This window comes from Bos indicus x Bos taurus, chromosome 13 (genome assembly GCF_003369695.1).
Source record: "Bos indicus x Bos taurus breed Angus x Brahman F1 hybrid chromosome 13, Bos_hybrid_MaternalHap_v2.0, whole genome shotgun sequence".
Classification (NCBI taxonomy): Eukaryota; Metazoa; Chordata; class Mammalia; order Artiodactyla; family Bovidae; genus Bos; species Bos indicus x Bos taurus.
In genome coordinates, this window is record NC_040088.1 from 16,816,625 (window position 1) to 16,834,230 (window position 17,606).

Genomic DNA, 17,606 nt, shown 5'->3' on the forward strand with positions numbered 1-17,606 from the left:
TTACTCATAAAAGTCAGTATTACAAATAACATTGTAAATCAACTATGCTTCAATAAAAAAGGGAGACTAAAAAAATAACCAAATGTCCATCTAGAAAAACGTAACAAATAAATCATGGTTATCTCCAAACTACAAAGTACTATGCAAACAGCCACAAAGCATAAGGTAAATACGCATATAGTAACATTGAAAGATACTCTGTTTCATGACCAAAAAGTAAAGGTGCAAGATAAGTACAGTATGACTTAGGTGGGAAAAAAATTTTGCATACCTATATATATATATGTAAATCAGTGTACAGAAAATAATGAAAAAGGATACTCACAGAAGTGTTCACAGGTGCTATCTCTAAGTAGGGGAATGGAAAGGGGGTCAGTGCAGGGAAAGAAAGCTTCCATTTTTCACATTTTTCATTCTACTTATGCACTGTTGGTATTTTTTATGACGACAGTCTATTTGCGTATTACTTATATAACCAAACACACACACATGCGGAATGACAAGTACAATTACTGCTGTATGGTAGTGGTGGTGGTGCTCAGCTGCTCAGTCGTATCCGACTCTTTGTGACCTTAGAGACTGTAGCCTGTTGTCCATGGATTTTTCCAGGCAAGAATACTGGAGTGGGTTGCCATTCCTCCTCCAGGGGATCTTCCCAATCCAGGGATCGAATCTGCATCTCTTGCATCTTCTGCATTGGCAGGTGGCTTTTTTCCACGGAGCCATCAGGGAAGCTCATGTCATTCGGTGGAGGTCAGTGCAAAACCTGACGGGACTCTGGCGCTGGGAAAGCCGAGCTCTGATCCAGCCACTCCTACCATCAAAGGGGGCTGTGGCCTGAGGTCCAGTAACCAGGTTCTCCTCTCTCCACCTCCTCATCTACCATACAGACAGAATGCAGTGGACACCAGCCTTTCCAGGTTGACGTGAGGATAGAAGGCCCTCTGATACCCCTGTGCCTCTGTTCCTGCTGGTCACACTGCCTGGCGTGCCTTTCCCTGTTCTTTTCGACCTAACTAAAATCAAAATCAGCTCAAATACCACTTCTGCTGTGAAGCTCTCAATAAGCTCCAACTATTCACTGCTTCTTCCTCTTGTATTTCTTTTAAAGTATACTTTGTTCTACCATGTATTTACAGTCAGTCTCCCTAGTAATTTTGTTTGTCCATTTGTTTTTAAACCGTTTATTTTATATTGGAGTGGAATACCAGACCACCTGACCTGCCTCTTGAGAAACCTGTATGCAGGTCAGGAAGCAACAGTTAGAACTGGACATGAAACAACAGACTGGTTCCAAATAGGAAAAGGAGTACGTCAAGGCTGTATATTGTCACCCTGCTTATTTAACTTATATGCAGAGAAGGTGATGGCACCCCACTCCAGTACTCTTGCCTGGAAAATCCCATGGACGGAGGAGCCTGGTAGGCTGCTGTCTGTGGGGTCACACAGAGTCGGACAAAACTGAAGTGACTTAGCAGCAGCAGCAGCAGCAGCAGAGTACATCATGAGAAACGCTGGGCTGGAAGAAGCACAAGCTGGAATCAAGATTGCTGGGAGAAATATCAATAACCTCAGATATGCAGATGACACCACCCTTATGGCAGAAAGTGAAGAGGAACTAAAAAGCCTCTTGATGAATGTGAAAGTGGAGAGTGAAAAAGTTGGCTTAAAGCTCAACATTCAGAAAACGAAGATCATGGCATCTGGTCCCATCACTTCATGGGAAATAGATAGGGAAAGAGTGGAAACAGTGTCAGACTTTATTTTTCTGGGCTCCAAAATCATTGCAGATGGTGATTGCAGCCATGAAATTAAAAGACACTCCTTGGAAGGAAAGTTATGACCAACCTAGATAGCATATTCAAAAGCAGAGATATTACTTTGCCAACAAAGGTCTGTCTAGTCAAGGCTATGGTTTTTCCTGTGGTCATGTATGGATATGAGAGTTGAACTGTGAAGAAAGCTGAGTGCCAAAGAATTGATGCTTTTGAACTGTGGTGTTGGAGAAGACTCTTGAGAGTCCCTTGGACTGCAAGGAGATCCAACCAGTTCATCCTAAAGGAGACCAGTCCTGGGTGTTCATTGGAAGGACTGATGCTGAGGCTGAAACTCCAATCCTTTGGCCACCTCATGAGAAGAGCTGACTCATTGGAAAAGACTCTGATGCTGGGAGGGACTGGGGCAGGAGGAGAAGGGGACAACAGAGGATGAGATGGCTGGATGGCATCACCGACTCGATGCACATGAATTTGGGTGAACTCTGGGAGTTGGTGATGGACAGGGAGGCCTGGCGTGCTGCGATTCATGGGGTTGCAGAGTCGGACACGATTGAGCGACTGAACTGAACTGAACTGATAGCCAATTAACAATGTTGTAACAGATTCAAGGGGACAGCAAAGGGACTCAGCCATATATACACATGAATCCATTCTCCCCAATCTCTCCTCCCATTCAGGCTGCCACATAACATTGAGCAGAGTTCTTTGTCCCCTAGTAACCTTTAAACTTGAGTGCAAAGACTGTACTATTCAACTCCTCATTGCCTAGGGACAATATTAAGATTCATTAAAAGTGTATGTCTTGGAAGGGAGGAAGGGAGAGAAAGAGAGATTTAGGACATTAAAATCTGTATAAATACGAAAATCTACTTAGGATTCAAAACCGATTGAAAGCTATCAGAGTCTTCATAACAGCACTTCCTAGTGCACTGAGGAGCAATCAGATAACCATCAGTTCATGAGCACTTACTACACACTGGACACTGAGCTAAACCCTTGCCATTATTCTCATTTATTTCTCACAACAACCCTGTGGAGGAGGTACTATTTCTTTATACAGATGAGACACCTGGGGCTAAGAAAGAAGACCTGATTTGCTGAAGGTCATGTGGGAGTCACACCCATATCTGTCTAACCCCAAAGCCTTTGACATTTTCTCGGTAGTAAAGCTATCGCTAGTGGCAGCCATGGTTAGTTTTCTAGGGGCCTGGAAGAGAAATGCAAAAAAGAGTAAACAGATCCTAGGGTGGCATCTGGGAACCTGGCTTTTGAAACAGTTCCTAGGAGATAAGGTTTGCTTTACCCATCTGGGGCACTGAACATCTGCTTTCCGTCTGTGAGTCTGCAATTTTAGTAGTTGTTGCTGGCAGAGAATGCCATGGTCTGTCTTCAATAAATATCCTGGTCTCAGTCTCAAATGGGCTTCCCTAATAGAAACAGGGCACACGCGATGAGGTATTGCATTGCTGGAAGAAGGAGCCTGTCTGCTGACCCCTCCCAGGGGGCGGGAGAAAACACAGGAAGCCTGTTTGTGAATGTCTCCAAACTGCCTGATGTGTCTTTTCCCCTTGCTGATCCTACTGTGTACCCGAGTACCACTGATTCTGAGTCCCGAGAGAACTTCTAGTGATTTCCCAAACATGTGAGTCATCCTGGGACTCCCGACCCAAAGCACAGAAACCAAAGCAGACAAAACACACAAAGAGCAAAACAAAAACCAGCAACAAAGCATCTCAGAGGAGAAGGGGCAAAAAACAGCAAAACGAGCCTTACTTCTCTGGGTTGTCTGGAAACTTGATCCGCAACTCTTGGTTTTTGTATGACCTTTTCTCAAATGTCAGGATCATTTTCTTCACTGAGCTTTCATCCAATGGTTCTTCCTGGTGTAAAGAGACAACAATTCAGTCCAAAGGGATTGTTTCTTATTCACTAATCACTACTTCCTTCCCATGGCTTTTACTATGCCACTCTGCCACTCACCTTTCTGGATTAAGTGTACAATACACACATACTCCCCTCCACCCCCTATTAGAATGAGGGTTAAGAGTCTACATCATGTGCTACTTAGTATCATTACCCTGTGTGTCTCACATTTAGCCCAGGAAGTTCAGCTTAAGGTGTTAAAGATTCACTCATTCAACAAATACTTGAGTATACTGTATGGCATTGGAGTAAGCAACAGTAGTAAATGAATATTATATAATATTTATCTCGTCCTTCTCTTCTTTCATACAGATAAGATAACCTTCAGAGTTTTAAAAGAACTTGTTCAAGGTCAAACCCTGAGTCAGTGACAGTGGCCCTCAATCTTCTCCCCACACCAGGCGTCAGGAAATTGTGGTCCACATGTCAAATTCAACTTAGAGCCTATTTTTGTATGCCCGCCCGCAACGTGGGAGACCTGGGTTCAATCCCTGGGTTGGGAAGATCCCCTGGAGGAGGAAATGGCAGCCCCCTCCAGTATTCTTGCCTGGAGAATCCCCATGGAAAGAGGAGCCTGATGGGCTATAGTTCACTGTGTCACAAAGAGTCAGTCATGACTGAGTGACTAAGCACACACACACACACACACAAGATAAGAATGGTTATTAAGCAGCAACAGTCACTGCTTTGTGTTTCTTATACATTACATTTCTTATACATTACTGTATCTAGCCCATCCTAGCTGCTGAGAAGGGAATCAAACAGGGACCTGGAATCCTGATACAGCAACAAGAATTTAGTAATCTCGCTCAGAGTAAGCATAAAAAACACCCCAGCAGGCCACATCGTTTTCTCACTTCTCATATACTGGAATAATACCTACAAAGGTAAATAAAATGAGTTTTTGAAAACAGAATCATTTCCTCCAAAAAAAAAAAAAATCTACACTAAAATTTCAGAAATGCTTTTTCTTCAGTTTATTTCCCAGTTTAATCTGCTGCAGTTCACTCTGCCTCTCCAACACTCTCCTAACTCCTAGCTTCACAGCTTGATAGTCCCTGACCATAACTCACACCGAATGCCATTAAGAGAACCAGAAATAGATCCTTTTGGAAAGCACTGAATCATCTCATAATTCTTTTAAGTTCCCAAAAATGTTAGCTATTATTTTATTAAATTTAGATTCTGACATATTGAGTTTTAAATGGGAGATACCTGTAACATTCATTTGTGCATGACACATTTCTTAGATTTTTAATCAATGACTCCTGGACCCAGAGGGACTCTGTTGGAACCACCCACAACCTGCTTCCCAGTGTCTATGGCTTTACAGAGAAGTTCCCTGACTTGGTAAAAACTGAAGTCAGTGCTCTGGCCCAGTCAGGACTCAGAGCTGTAGCTTCACTACTTACTACTCACGTAGCAATGTCACTTTGCTGAATGTATTATCTTCAAACCCTCACCAAGTCTCATTGATTCTACCTCATATGTGAGTCCATCCACTTACATTTTGAATAAAATTCCATATTGTTCACATGACCTATATAAGGATGGTCTGGCAGGATCTGGCCCAGTAATCTCCCCAACCCCCAATCCCCATTGGTGGCCCGTGTCCACTTGTTCACTGTTGACTCTCCAGCACCCAGGACAGGGCCTGGCATACAGGAGGCATCCAGTGAAGATCTGCTGAAGGAAGGAAGGAAGGTAAGCAGAGAGGGGAAAACTATCACCTTTATCTTTCAAGGTCATAGAGATGACCTAAAGACATGAAGCACATAAATCTGTTTCATAAACTACATGACACTATACTAATGTAAGCTATTATTGTAACTCGTTGTAGCTTGGTTAGTCGCTAAGTCATGTCTGACTCTTTTGTGACCCCATGGACTGTAGCCCGCCAGGTTCCTCTATCCCTGGGATTTCCCAGGCAAGAATACTGGAGTGGGTTGCCATTTCCATCTCCAGGGGATCTTCTTGACCCAGGGATCAAACCTGTGTCACCTGCTTTGCAGGTGAATTCTTTATCAGTGAGAGACCTGGGAGGCCCTTATTGTAACACTTAGCATGAGTGTTAATGTACCCAACTTATCACTGGGATTTAACTAAAAAATAATTTAAATTTCTAGGAAAGGGTTAAATCACTTTTAAGCAACTTCAATACCCACGGCTCTTCTTTCCCTTAGCTAACATCCTGCCCACCCTGTAGAAGAAAACTTTATTAGTGTTAATAATACAGCTCTCACAGGATTCCCAAAGTCTTAGCCTCTCCAGGGTTTGGCCTTCCCTCCTTTAATCTGTCTCCAACACTGGGGGAAAACTGAATTATCAGTCTTAGTCATCGGCCACAGCAGTATCTCCAATAGCTCAATGTCAGAAACCAGAGGGAGATTTCAGAAAGATGAATGCTGGTGATGTAGCACAAAAAGGACAATCATATTTTACAAGTTCACGTGACTTTACAGAGGTAAACATCACTTGTTTTTCATCAGATGGGACTTTGGTGGCAGAGAGAAAATAACTCCTGGACTTGTAGCCCTCCATGTGTCATTTTTACAAAGCGACCTCTCTTTCCCTGTCCCTTCCCGGAAGGGCTGGTCCCACACTGCATTTCTGTCTCCCAGGCTAAAAACCATTTACCCATGACAGCTACTAGCCTAATCCCCCAGTACCAGCAGTGCCCGACACGGGAATTATACCTGCCAATTAACTGCTGCTGCAGGGCTAACAGATTGAGCAGAAGCTAGTGAGGAGGGAGGGCGAGAGGGAAAATGTGCTACACACACTGTTTGTCTAAGGCTGGCAGGACTGCTGTCCTCAGAGAGGAGATTCAGGACTGTCTCCCACCACAGATTTCCAAAGTGTCACCACCTTTTAGGGGCAGACCCCCAAATTAGCACTGGTAGAAATCCTAATGAGGAGAGGGCTACTGTCATAACACAGTAAGGACCTTTTTCAGAATATGAATCAATTTTTTTTTTCCTTCTCAGATTCACACTCCAGCTTCATTTTTTGAAATCCAAACTTAGCATCATGTCTTTGAGGGAACCAAAAAACAGCTGGCTCTTAAGAATCTATTTCCATAATTCATATTGAACAAAATGCCAGGGTGAAATAATATACAAGTTAACACTTCAAGATTTCAAAAGACACAAAGGCAAGGTCATTTGATTTTTAATCGCTGATATTTTACCTCTATTCTTTTCAGCTTCATTCATTTATTCATTCAATAAATATTGGTTCAGGGCTTACACCAAGAGCTAGGCATTGCTTGGAATGCTAGAGATACAGCTGTGAACAAAACCCAGCCCGTCCCCATTTTCAGAGGAGATTGGGGAGAGGACAACAAATGAGTAAAATAACAAATAGGAAGACAGTATGTAAAATAAAGTGGTAAGAGAGTAAGAGAATGATTACTCTCAAGAGGGCACAGAAGGGAGAAGGTTCAGAGGCAGCAGTGAGTGCAAAGGCCCGGAGGCCACCTGAGGAACAGCAGATAGAAAGGCTTGGCCAGCTCTTTCCCTAAACAGCATTTTTTCAATCACATATAAACACCCAATCCCTTACCTCCTCCTGTAATTTCTTCAACTTTGTTGCTTTGGTAAGGCTGTTTTAACTGCCTGAAAGGCCCTTCTTCCACTCGTTTGATAAAATTCTATTCCTCTTTCAAAGACTATTGACTGTGCTTAAAAATGAGTGCCATCTATGTGCCCTCAGTATGGGCTAGGAAACCACCGTGATCCTCCTCAGTCCATACCAACAGCCCCACAGTTCAGTGCTTGGGCCTCAGTTATAATATATAATCCAGAATAATTTAAAAACTCTATCTGTAATGTTCTTCACACTTTGCAAAATGCCTTCCAAACTCCACTTAACCTTCATACCAACACTGTGAAACAAATATTCTTAACCCCATTTTACAGATTAAGCTGGGAAGCTCAGAGAAACTAAGCATTTAATCCCAAATCACACTCTACAGACACTGCATCAAGGCTGAGCATCTCAGCCCCCAGCCCATCTCTGCCACCTTACCTCTTCCTCTTCCTCCTCACCCTCTCTGTCGATAATCTGAAGCAGCCGTTTTTTGTCATCATCTGCTTCTTCCACCACAGTCATCTCCTCCTCCCGATAGCGGCCACGCTCTCGAGTACCAGCTTGTCTCCGACGCATCTTCAGCTCTTCCTCTTCGTCATCCCGGGGACGTTTTGTGCCCCTGTTGGGCTAAGAAAGACAAAAAAGAAACACAGGATTTTAGAGCTGGAAAATATGTAGAAGGGAGTACACACCAAATATTCCAAAAGTGTTCAAAAATTCCACAACCGAAAAGCACCATAGCACACAATTTCTACCACAAAATGAAGTAAAGCTCTAAGTCATTATTTTTCAGGCCCTTAGTAATTCTATACATACAGGGTTACAGTCACCTACAAGATGCTGCTGCTGCTAAGTCGCTTCAGTCATGTTCGACTCTGTGTAACCCCATAGACGGAAGCCCACCAGGCTTCCCCGTCCTTGGGATTCTCCAGGCAAGAACACTGGAGTAGGTTGCCATTTCCTTCTCCAACGCATGAAAGCGAAAAGTGAAAGTGAAGTCACTCAGTCATGTCTGACTCTTAGCGACCCCACGGACTGCAGCCCACCAGGCTCCTCCGTCCATGGGATTTTCCAGGCAAGAGTACTGGAGTGGGGTGCCATTGCCTTCTCCGACCTACAAGATAGTTGGCTTTTATTTGTTAAAGAATTTTTTCAAGACACAAAGGTTAGCCCTTCACAAAAGTTCTCGTTTATACAGAAACCACAGGGAACAAAGTCACTTTGAGGATTAGGATTCAGTCGCCAACATCAATCCCTTAGCACATGGTTTTAATTCAGGTCTGAGACAGATTATAGTCACTCACAAGCAGCTCAAACGAAGAATACTACATATATAACTTCCAAGGGTCCACAACACTTTAAATTCCTACTTTACAGGCAAGTATAGTAAGGCCAAAGGTCAATGATTACCCACGGTCACAAAACAGCAGTTTTTACAACTGCTTGACATTCAATCGGAATAAAACAGGGCACTTCGGAAATGGGCTTCAGAACTGAGGGTAATCTTTCTCCTCAGCACTCTACAGCCCTGCAGTAGACACCCAACAGCCCGATGCCTCCATTCAGCTCCAAGTGCTACTGTACAACTTCAGGCACCTCATTTAATGTCTCTAAGCTTTAGTTTTCTCATCTGAAAATGGAGATTACAACCCTTTTCTCCCTGTGTAGTTAAAAAAAATGTTTCTTTGTGTATCTGAACCATTTTTTTCAGCTTTATTGAGATATAACTGACATTATGTCAGTTAATATAAACTGACATTAAAAACTTAATCACTGTGCAAGTTTAAAGTGTACGAAGTGTACACATGACAACATGATGTGATTCACACACATATTGTGAATAATACCACAATAAGGTGAGTTAACAACTGTATCACCTCACATAATTACATTTTCCCCCCACCCCCGATGGCAAGGACATTTAAGATCTTAGTAACTTTCAAGTACTAATACAGTATTATTAACTATAATCACTCTGTTATACATTAGATTCCCAGAACTTATTTATCTCATAACTGGAAGTTTGTACCAAATGGCTGCAAACATTAGTGTAAGAATTCTAAATTATTCATATAACAGTACTAGACAAATTAAAATTATTTTTATTGTTTAGTTTCTAAGTCATGTAAGACTCTCTTGAGACCCCATGAACTGTAGCCTGCCAGGCTCCTCTGTCCAGGGGACTTCCCAGGCAAGAATACTGGACCGGGTTGCCATTTCCTTCTCCCGGAGATCTTCCCAACCCAGGGATCGAACCCACGTCTCCTGCTTAGCAGGTGGATTCTTTACCACTGAACCACCTGGGAAGCATATAAAATTATTTCTGTGAGTTAATTCATCAAATGATTGTGTCTTCCCCAACACAAAACACTTAAGAGTGTTAGACTCTTCAATGAGCTTTTCTTTATCTGTGATACTAACTGCACACACCAAAAGTGTGCTGGGTGCAATGTGGTATGTTATTAGCAAAGTGAGGAAAACGCTGCATTCACTGCCATCCTGCTAAGTTGTTTGGTGATAACAGACAAATTTCTCTTCTACATGTTACACATCTCCTCTTGTGACTTATAAGCCACACTGTTACTGAAATCCTCCACCCCAGTGGTGCAAAGTCATTCCCCTCTATACTCAAGTACCCTGCTGGGTCCACATACCAGGTGCTTCAGTAAGTCTCAGCAAACGACACAGCTTAGAAAACTCACATTAGACAATTTGGTTTGTGGGATACCACCTGCTATTTTTCGCTCTGCTCCTGAGTCTCCCTGGGATAGATTATAATTTCATATGATCACACTCTATTTCCATAAATATAAAAATTACCAAAATTGCTGCCATTATTACCTGTCGACATTTTAAAAAGGAGAAGAAAAAGGAAATCAACATGGCAGTAACCACAGAGCACAAGGAAAAGGAGGTGGTGGTTTTCATGTGAGAAGGAGAAGGAGGTAGTTAGCTCTGAAAGGAGGGCAGGCTCTAAACTGGAAATCTGCAGCTCCCCAGCAGGTAAGGAACTTCAGCCCTCCCGGGAGCACTAATTCTTTCGGGCTCATAAAATAAGCCCTGCTGTGGTTCTGATTAGCGTGAGCCTATTGCAGCAGCCAAGTCAAAGCATGAACTCCATAGTTCTCCACGGAGAGGAGATTTCTGGATTGTTTATCTCAGAGCAGAGAGCAAAGGCAGCGGACCACAGTTAAAGGGGAAAGCTAAATCCAGCCACAGTTAAAAAATGCAAAAAAAAGAATACTTGCAATGGCTCTTTTGCACATCTTCTAATCCACTTCTGTGAAACAAACGTTTCAGAGGTCAGGGAGGAGTTTCATTTTTACCACTGATAATAATAATTTCCAGTGAAATAGCACTTTCCTTCTGCAGAGCTTAAAGCGCTCCTTTTCATCTTCACCCCATCTCTGGGGACGAGAAGTAATTAACAGTTCCATTTTATAAGCAGGGAGACAGGATGCCTGAGATCCTTTAATAAACTCTTGTAACAACAACCTGGCACCTTCTAAAAGTTGAAACTGATCTCTGGCTAGTTTGCCAATTTCCATGATTCCAGAACCCTGATTGAGACAGATTTGAGGGACTTTCAGGCGAGAACAAATACCCATGAACCTAAGTCATACAAGACCTCGGCCAAGTTAAAATAGTATTGCTAGGCCATTCATTCAACAAATAACTTATTAAAGAACTCCAAAGCTTGAAGGATCCTCGAGTCATCAGCCTGGCCTAGTACCGGTCCCAGGCTTCCATTAGGGTAATGTCTAAATGGGGACCTGGGATAGACTGTGAGAATGGATTTTAGAGACAAGAATAGCTTTGCTAATCTTCATGAAGAGTTTTAAGCACATTCCTGAGAGGGCAACCTTTAGGTTTACCCACTGCGTCTCCAATTTCCTTCCTGTTCACACAGGGTATTCAGCTTTACCTCCTCTCATGGAGGACAACTCTATGACAGAACAGACACAGGAAAACCCACCGGGATAGTTCAACATGGCTCCTTCACCAACATACCAGCTTCCCATCCCACTCTCCAACAGATGGATAAGTTGTTCAAAGGCCTGGATATGTTTTATTTCAGCACTTTTCTCTCCCAAGGCAAAATTTTAAGAACTTCTGTCCTTCATTTCTCTTCTCAACTCTCAATTCTCTCTTTTTCAGATACTGATAATCCTCTAAATAGAGAAATTTCTATTCATTTCTGAAATCTGACCACTTTAAGTAATAAAGGTTAAAAATTCATTTCTTTAACAAATATATAATAAACGCCAACTCCATGTAAGGCACTGTGCTGGGGACTAGCAACACATGTGAAAATAAGACAAACACTGCTTTGCTCTCAAGGGGCTTAAAAGTCTAGGCCACAGCAGTCAGTCAAAATACACTGTAAGCCAAAGACGTAATTTAAAATTTTTTAGCTGCCAAATTTTAAAAAGTAAAAAGAAATACACAAAATTAATTTTAATATATTTTATCTAATCCAATATATCTAAAATATTATCATTTCAACATGCAATGAACATAAAAAATTACTCATGATGTATTTCACTTTTTTTTGTAAGTACTAAGTCTTTGGAATTTGGTGGATGTATTTGACACTCGTGATGCAGCTCAAACAGACCTGGCCCCATTTCAGTGCCCAACAGACATATGCAGCTAGTGGCTACCTTACTGACATCCCAGGTCTAAGGAATTTTCATCTGAGGGGTTCCTGTTCCCTGATAATGTCAAAATAAAATTGGGTTTCTGACAATGAAATAGGCACTCATATTTATGAAATATGAAAGATCACCCATTAAAACCTATGAAGCTAACAACACCCTGACCCAGAAATAAACTTCTAGATTATATTTACCCATATTCACCACTGAGGGAGTGCTCAGTTGCATAAAACAAAGCAAGAATATGCAGGCAGAGAAGAACCGAGGAGCTGTCAAACTGATTTCACTACGGAAGAGCCAACAGGCTCTGGATCCAGAAGGGAAACAGAGCACTCACAGCCTGTCAGAGAGAGGTCAGCAGCTCAGGCCTGAGGTTTCCTTGTGTCTCACACAACCAGTCCCAAGAAGATCAAGCCATTCTTGCCAGTCACCTTTGGATATTAATTTGGGTATCTGAAAGGTGTTTGGAATCCCTCAAGATGAAGGAATGACAAAAGAAACTGTTCTTAATAAAGTCATTTCTCGGCTGCTGCTGCCCACAGCAAAAAAAATGATTAACTTCTAACTTCTGATGTACTAGAACATCAGCCTTTGAGGATTTTTACAGTCTTCTATAATTCCCTGCTTACTCCCAATAGGTGGTGAGTGGAATAAATGCTCACTAAGCGTTTGCCACCAGCCAACTACAGGATACAGCTGGTATCCTTTCTAGGCTACACAAAGGGTTCCCACATGCTCAAAGCCAATAGGAAGCTCCAAGAATACATATTACATATATGTATATATATATATATGCATATATAAATATATATTTTTAACTTTCCAAAAATCTTAAAAGCCTTGTGTGTTTGTGTATGATAGATGAGAAATATATATACCCATCTGACTAGAAATAAAAATCAAGACATCTTCATGAAAGCTTTGAAAGCATTAAAAAAATTAAATAAGCAATCTGCTTAGAATACTCCCTGCATACCCAGACAATATCCAACCTAAAGCTTTAGGTTTCATTTTTCCCCCTCTCTCTTTCTCTGTCTCTCTCTCTCTTTTTAATTAAAAAGCAATGAGAAGCTGTAGCTATAATGAGGGGCTGTGGGAAAATGCAGTTATATTGGGCTCAAAGTAATGTACCATAGGAAGAGGCTACCTCACCAGAACGAATCCTAAATTAAAACTCCACTATGAAACCAACTCCATTTCCTCTGAGCATGCAATCTATATTATCGCATTTATGGTCTGTCTCGACCTCAATTAGACTTGGGGATGGGGGGGGAGAAAGGGGACTTCTATAATAAGCAATAATGGTATCATTATGATAAATTATGAAAACACACAGTGCAATTATTAATGTGAAGAGCACATTTGTACTAGGATATAATGTAGATGCGCATTTGTGGGGGGAACATCTAAATGTAGCTCAATATTCCGAGTTACCTGGCTAAGAAATGGAGTAATTTTCACAAAATGTACTTTGTTGTTAATGGCAGAAAAAATATGTTCAATTTTATTAAGGAAATGGAAAACTCAAAAGGAAATCTGTTAACTTTATAATAAACCAGGAATTCTTCACCTAGCACCAAGCAGGTCACATATCTTCAGAATATGGGCCTTCCAAGTGGGAGCACAAAGGGCCGTTTCCTAAATATCAAACAGTAGGAAAGACTCAGAAATCTGAGCTGAAAGAGATAATCTAGTTTCTCCCGCTTTTTATAGAAATAGGGACATCTGAGCTCAGTGTGTTTAAGCACCTTGTCTGTGGTAGGTAATAACATAAGGCTTCTAATTCCCAATATAGTTCGTTTCCTCCTTTGCCATACTAATCAGTCATTCCTAACCTGTGTGCAGTGGTGATATCCTGTTTGGAGAAGGAATTTTGGAGTCAGATTTTCCTAAATTCAGATCCTGGTCCCTTTACTTAGCAGCCCTGGAAAGTAACTTACTCATTCCAGGTTTGTGTTTTTTCAATCTACAAACTAGGAACGACAACCGCTTTCACACAGACATTTGTGTATAGATGTATGTATACAGATAAAGGCCAGTCTTTCTAAAGTGCTAATCACAGTTTAGCCCGCAGAAGACAATACATGTGTCTCTCTTGGACACACCTGACTCAAAATCAAAGAAATTCAAGGTTGGAAAGGGTATTGACCATTATCAATTTTTAAAATAAGGATCCCAAAATTCAAGGTTGGAAAGGGTATTGACCATTATCAGTTTTTAAAATAAGGATCCCATTTTTTTAATTTAAATTTATTTATTTTAATTGGAGGCTAATTACTTTACAATATTATATTGGTTTTGCCATACATCAACATGAATCCGCCACGGGTGTACACGTGTCCCCCATCCTGAACCCCCCTCCCACTTCCCTCCCCGAACCATCCCTCTGGGTCATCCCAGTGCACCAGCCCCAAGCATCCTGTATCATGCATTGAACCAGGACTGGGGATTCGTTTCTTATATGATATTATACATATTTTAATGCCATTCTCCCAAATCATCCCCCCCTCCCTCTCCCACAGAGTCCAAAAGACTGTTCTATACATCGGTGTCTCTTTTGCTATCTCGCATACAGGGTTATCATTACCATCTTTCTAAATTCCATATATATGCGTTAGTATACTGTACTGGATCCCATTTTTAATGTCAACATATTTGACAGACCCCATACCCAGCTGCATTTTTTAGTATCCAATGAGTGAGAAAATGCACAATGACAACAGATAGTTTCTACGTATCTGGTAATACTTTTCCACTGAATTTGTGTTTTTAACTCCCACATTTCTGAGAGAGAGAAGAGCAGAGCTGACAGAAATAGAGAGAGAGTGATCAATTTTCAGAGAGATTTTGAGAGACTGAGATTCATTCTACAGAAAATGCTTGTATACATCTGGATTCGAAACCTTGTGGAATAATTCTGAGCGCTAGAGACAATCCAGACTTCAGGAACTCTTCATCTAACTGGATTATCTTTCTGAGGTGTGAAGACCCTTTAAAACATTGTGGTATAGGCTGGGGCTTTCCTAACACTTTTGGTGACCAGAAACTTAACCTTCTCCCTAAACTGCACCCCCTCCATCTCCGGATCACTCAGAGAGTTCATTCAATTAAGGAGAAACCTTTCAACTTATAATTTTCTTCCCCAGTCCATAATCTTTCTCCTTAAAGCAATATAAAATTGGTTTAGTCTCACTCTCACATTAAAAAAAAAAAAACTTTAGATTTTAAGACAGTAATCCTATTTCATTCTGCCTCTCCCACTGCCTTTTCTTTTCAAAATAAACACTTTCAATATGAGAGGGGAAGAGTATATGCAACAGGTATGGGAGGCATATACATAATTAAATTCCTTCCTACCTTTATTTTGGGATTTCATCATTTTAAAGCTTTCCCATACCTCTTCAGATATTAGACATATGGAATGCCACAAACCCAAGATTGTGGACGGATTGCTCTAACCAGTTCGAAGTGCTCAGAAATCATCTGCTGTTAACCTCGCCTGATTACATTTTGTCAGAATAAAAAGGAGTTTTCAAACATTCATTTTGACCAGATGGTAGTGAGTGGCCTGACCCAGAAGTTACAGATGAGCTGCGGTAATGAGTTTTCCCTTGCCTTTGCTGGCTGCACATTCACTGGTGACATTTTACAACTAGGGCTTCTGGCTCAATCAATATTTGCAGGCATGAAACCTGCCAAAGTTAACATCAGGGCTCCCTTGCAAATTTGCTTGAGGCACCAGAACTGGAAAAGCTCACAATCTCTAATGCCGCAAGTATCATCAGCCAGAGTTCATAATTAGGGATCAAAGTCATCCGAGACAGAAAATTCTACCCACTCAAAGGGTTGTTGTGATGATTAAAACATCTTACAAAGGGGCTTTGTGTAAACCATAAAGCACTATTATCAACATAAGGGATTATCATAATCACATTTTTAAGAAATATCTCAGTGGCAATTCCAGATATTCACATATAATTATATATTATGCCTTTGCAAGAATCATGGCAATATGCCACCTTTTCTTCTGAAGAAAAACCAGGTACCAAAAACTCCTCAAAATCTCAAAGCAAAGTCAATGCAAATATTAAACAGAACCCTCATTTATTTAACTCCCAATTTAAAAGATTACAGATACTAAGAGCACAGTAATTGCTCGAGAATGTAGGTTTTACCAATGTCCACAAGGGGTGGGGGTGGGGGGAAAATCAATGTATCAGAAAGAAACATCACCAAAGTTCTCACATATGATCTGGAATCTGATTGGCTGACAAGCAACATGGATGTGATTTATGATTTAAATCACCAGTCATGAAGACCCTACTTAACAATTTTTCCTACCAAAAGAATTTTTACTCTTTGTTAAAGCCTGAATATATGTTCATCTCGCTTCCAAAGAGTGTGCATAATTCCTTTTTTGGAAGTACAAACTACTCTTTAGCGTTTGTGATTTACTTTGACATCTTCTCTGATTAATTCTGCAGTTGCATCAGAAAGCCGAATGTTGATTTGGTTTCTTTATTTATCAAGCCTAACAGAGGCAGATACTTGTAAAATCATTGTAAGCTAAACCACCTCCATTTTAACAGACAATATGAATGTTTTGTTAGCTACACCAGAACCATGATCATTCATTCATTCACTCAGAAAGTATTTACTGAGCTAATAAAACCTGAATATCACTCTATTAGGTGCTGGCGGGAATATCAGATATCAAACCAAGAACCACCACCATAGTAGAACTGCACTGATCTAAAAGAAGCAACAGAGTACAATGCAGAGAGGAGACCAATAATCCAAAAAATCTGGGTGCTAGTGAATCACTTAAAAGTCACATGACTTTAGATTAGTCATTGAACCTACTAGCCCTGCATTTATAAAAATGCTCTGCCCTTGCTCTGTTACCTCACGGGATTGTCTTTAATCAGGCAAGGGAGAGTAAGAGTAAGTAAAATAAAGATACAGCACTTTGAAAAGAAAACAGAGCCTAGGATTCAATTTCTTTTAATGACAGCTAACCGCAAAGTCCTACATATACAACAGACTTTTACAATTACTTTTGACGCAGAATATAATCACAATTATATTTCTCTGTCTGCCCACGTGAGTGACTTTGTGAAAGGTTTTGTTGAGATAAAGATACTCTGTAGTATTGTAAACCCTTAGCCTTAGTCAGGAGTAACAGTATCAAGGGACTACAACCAGTTGGGCGTGACTTGTTCTGCAGGATTCCCTGCTAGCTTCTCCTTCCCCCTCCCCCAATTGTGTGCATAACCGTACCATTTTGCCAAATTTATTTCAGATCTTTTTTTTAAGCATAAAATATTATACAATTAAAGTGTCCTATGTACCCTTCTCTAATCCCATGTCACTGTGTACCCCTCCTTAATCCGGGTTCTTTATCCCCCTTCTTAGAAGTGATCACTATCCTAAACTAGGTGAGTGGTAGTACAGACAGGTAGAATCCTAACTGGTTGAACAGAAAGAGTATGAGCAGGCTCAAGTCCTCTGTTTAAATTCAAAATAGTAAATACATAAAGTCCCTGCCAGGGGATATATGACTTCAGAGCTGACAGTTTTAGCAAACATCTTTTTCAACAGGATGGCCAACTTAAATTTTTTAAAAACTGAATGCACATTAAGGGTGCACTATTAG

At 41.0% G+C, this 17,606-nt stretch overlaps 1 protein-coding gene across 1 annotated transcript in view; it reads right to left on the bottom strand.

The window, feature by feature from the left end:
• CTNNBL1 (catenin beta like 1) overlaps window positions 1-17,606 on the bottom strand; it is a 166,988-nt gene that overhangs the window by 124,977 nt on the left and 24,405 nt on the right. Inside the window, exons 2-3 of the mRNA XM_027558573.1 lie at window positions 7,731-7,919; window positions 3,552-3,658 (exon numbers count right to left, since the gene is read on the bottom strand). Of these exons, the coding sequence (XP_027414374.1) occupies window positions 3,552-3,658; window positions 7,731-7,919 (296 nt within the window). The remainder of the gene's footprint in view (window positions 1-3,551; window positions 3,659-7,730; window positions 7,920-17,606) is intronic.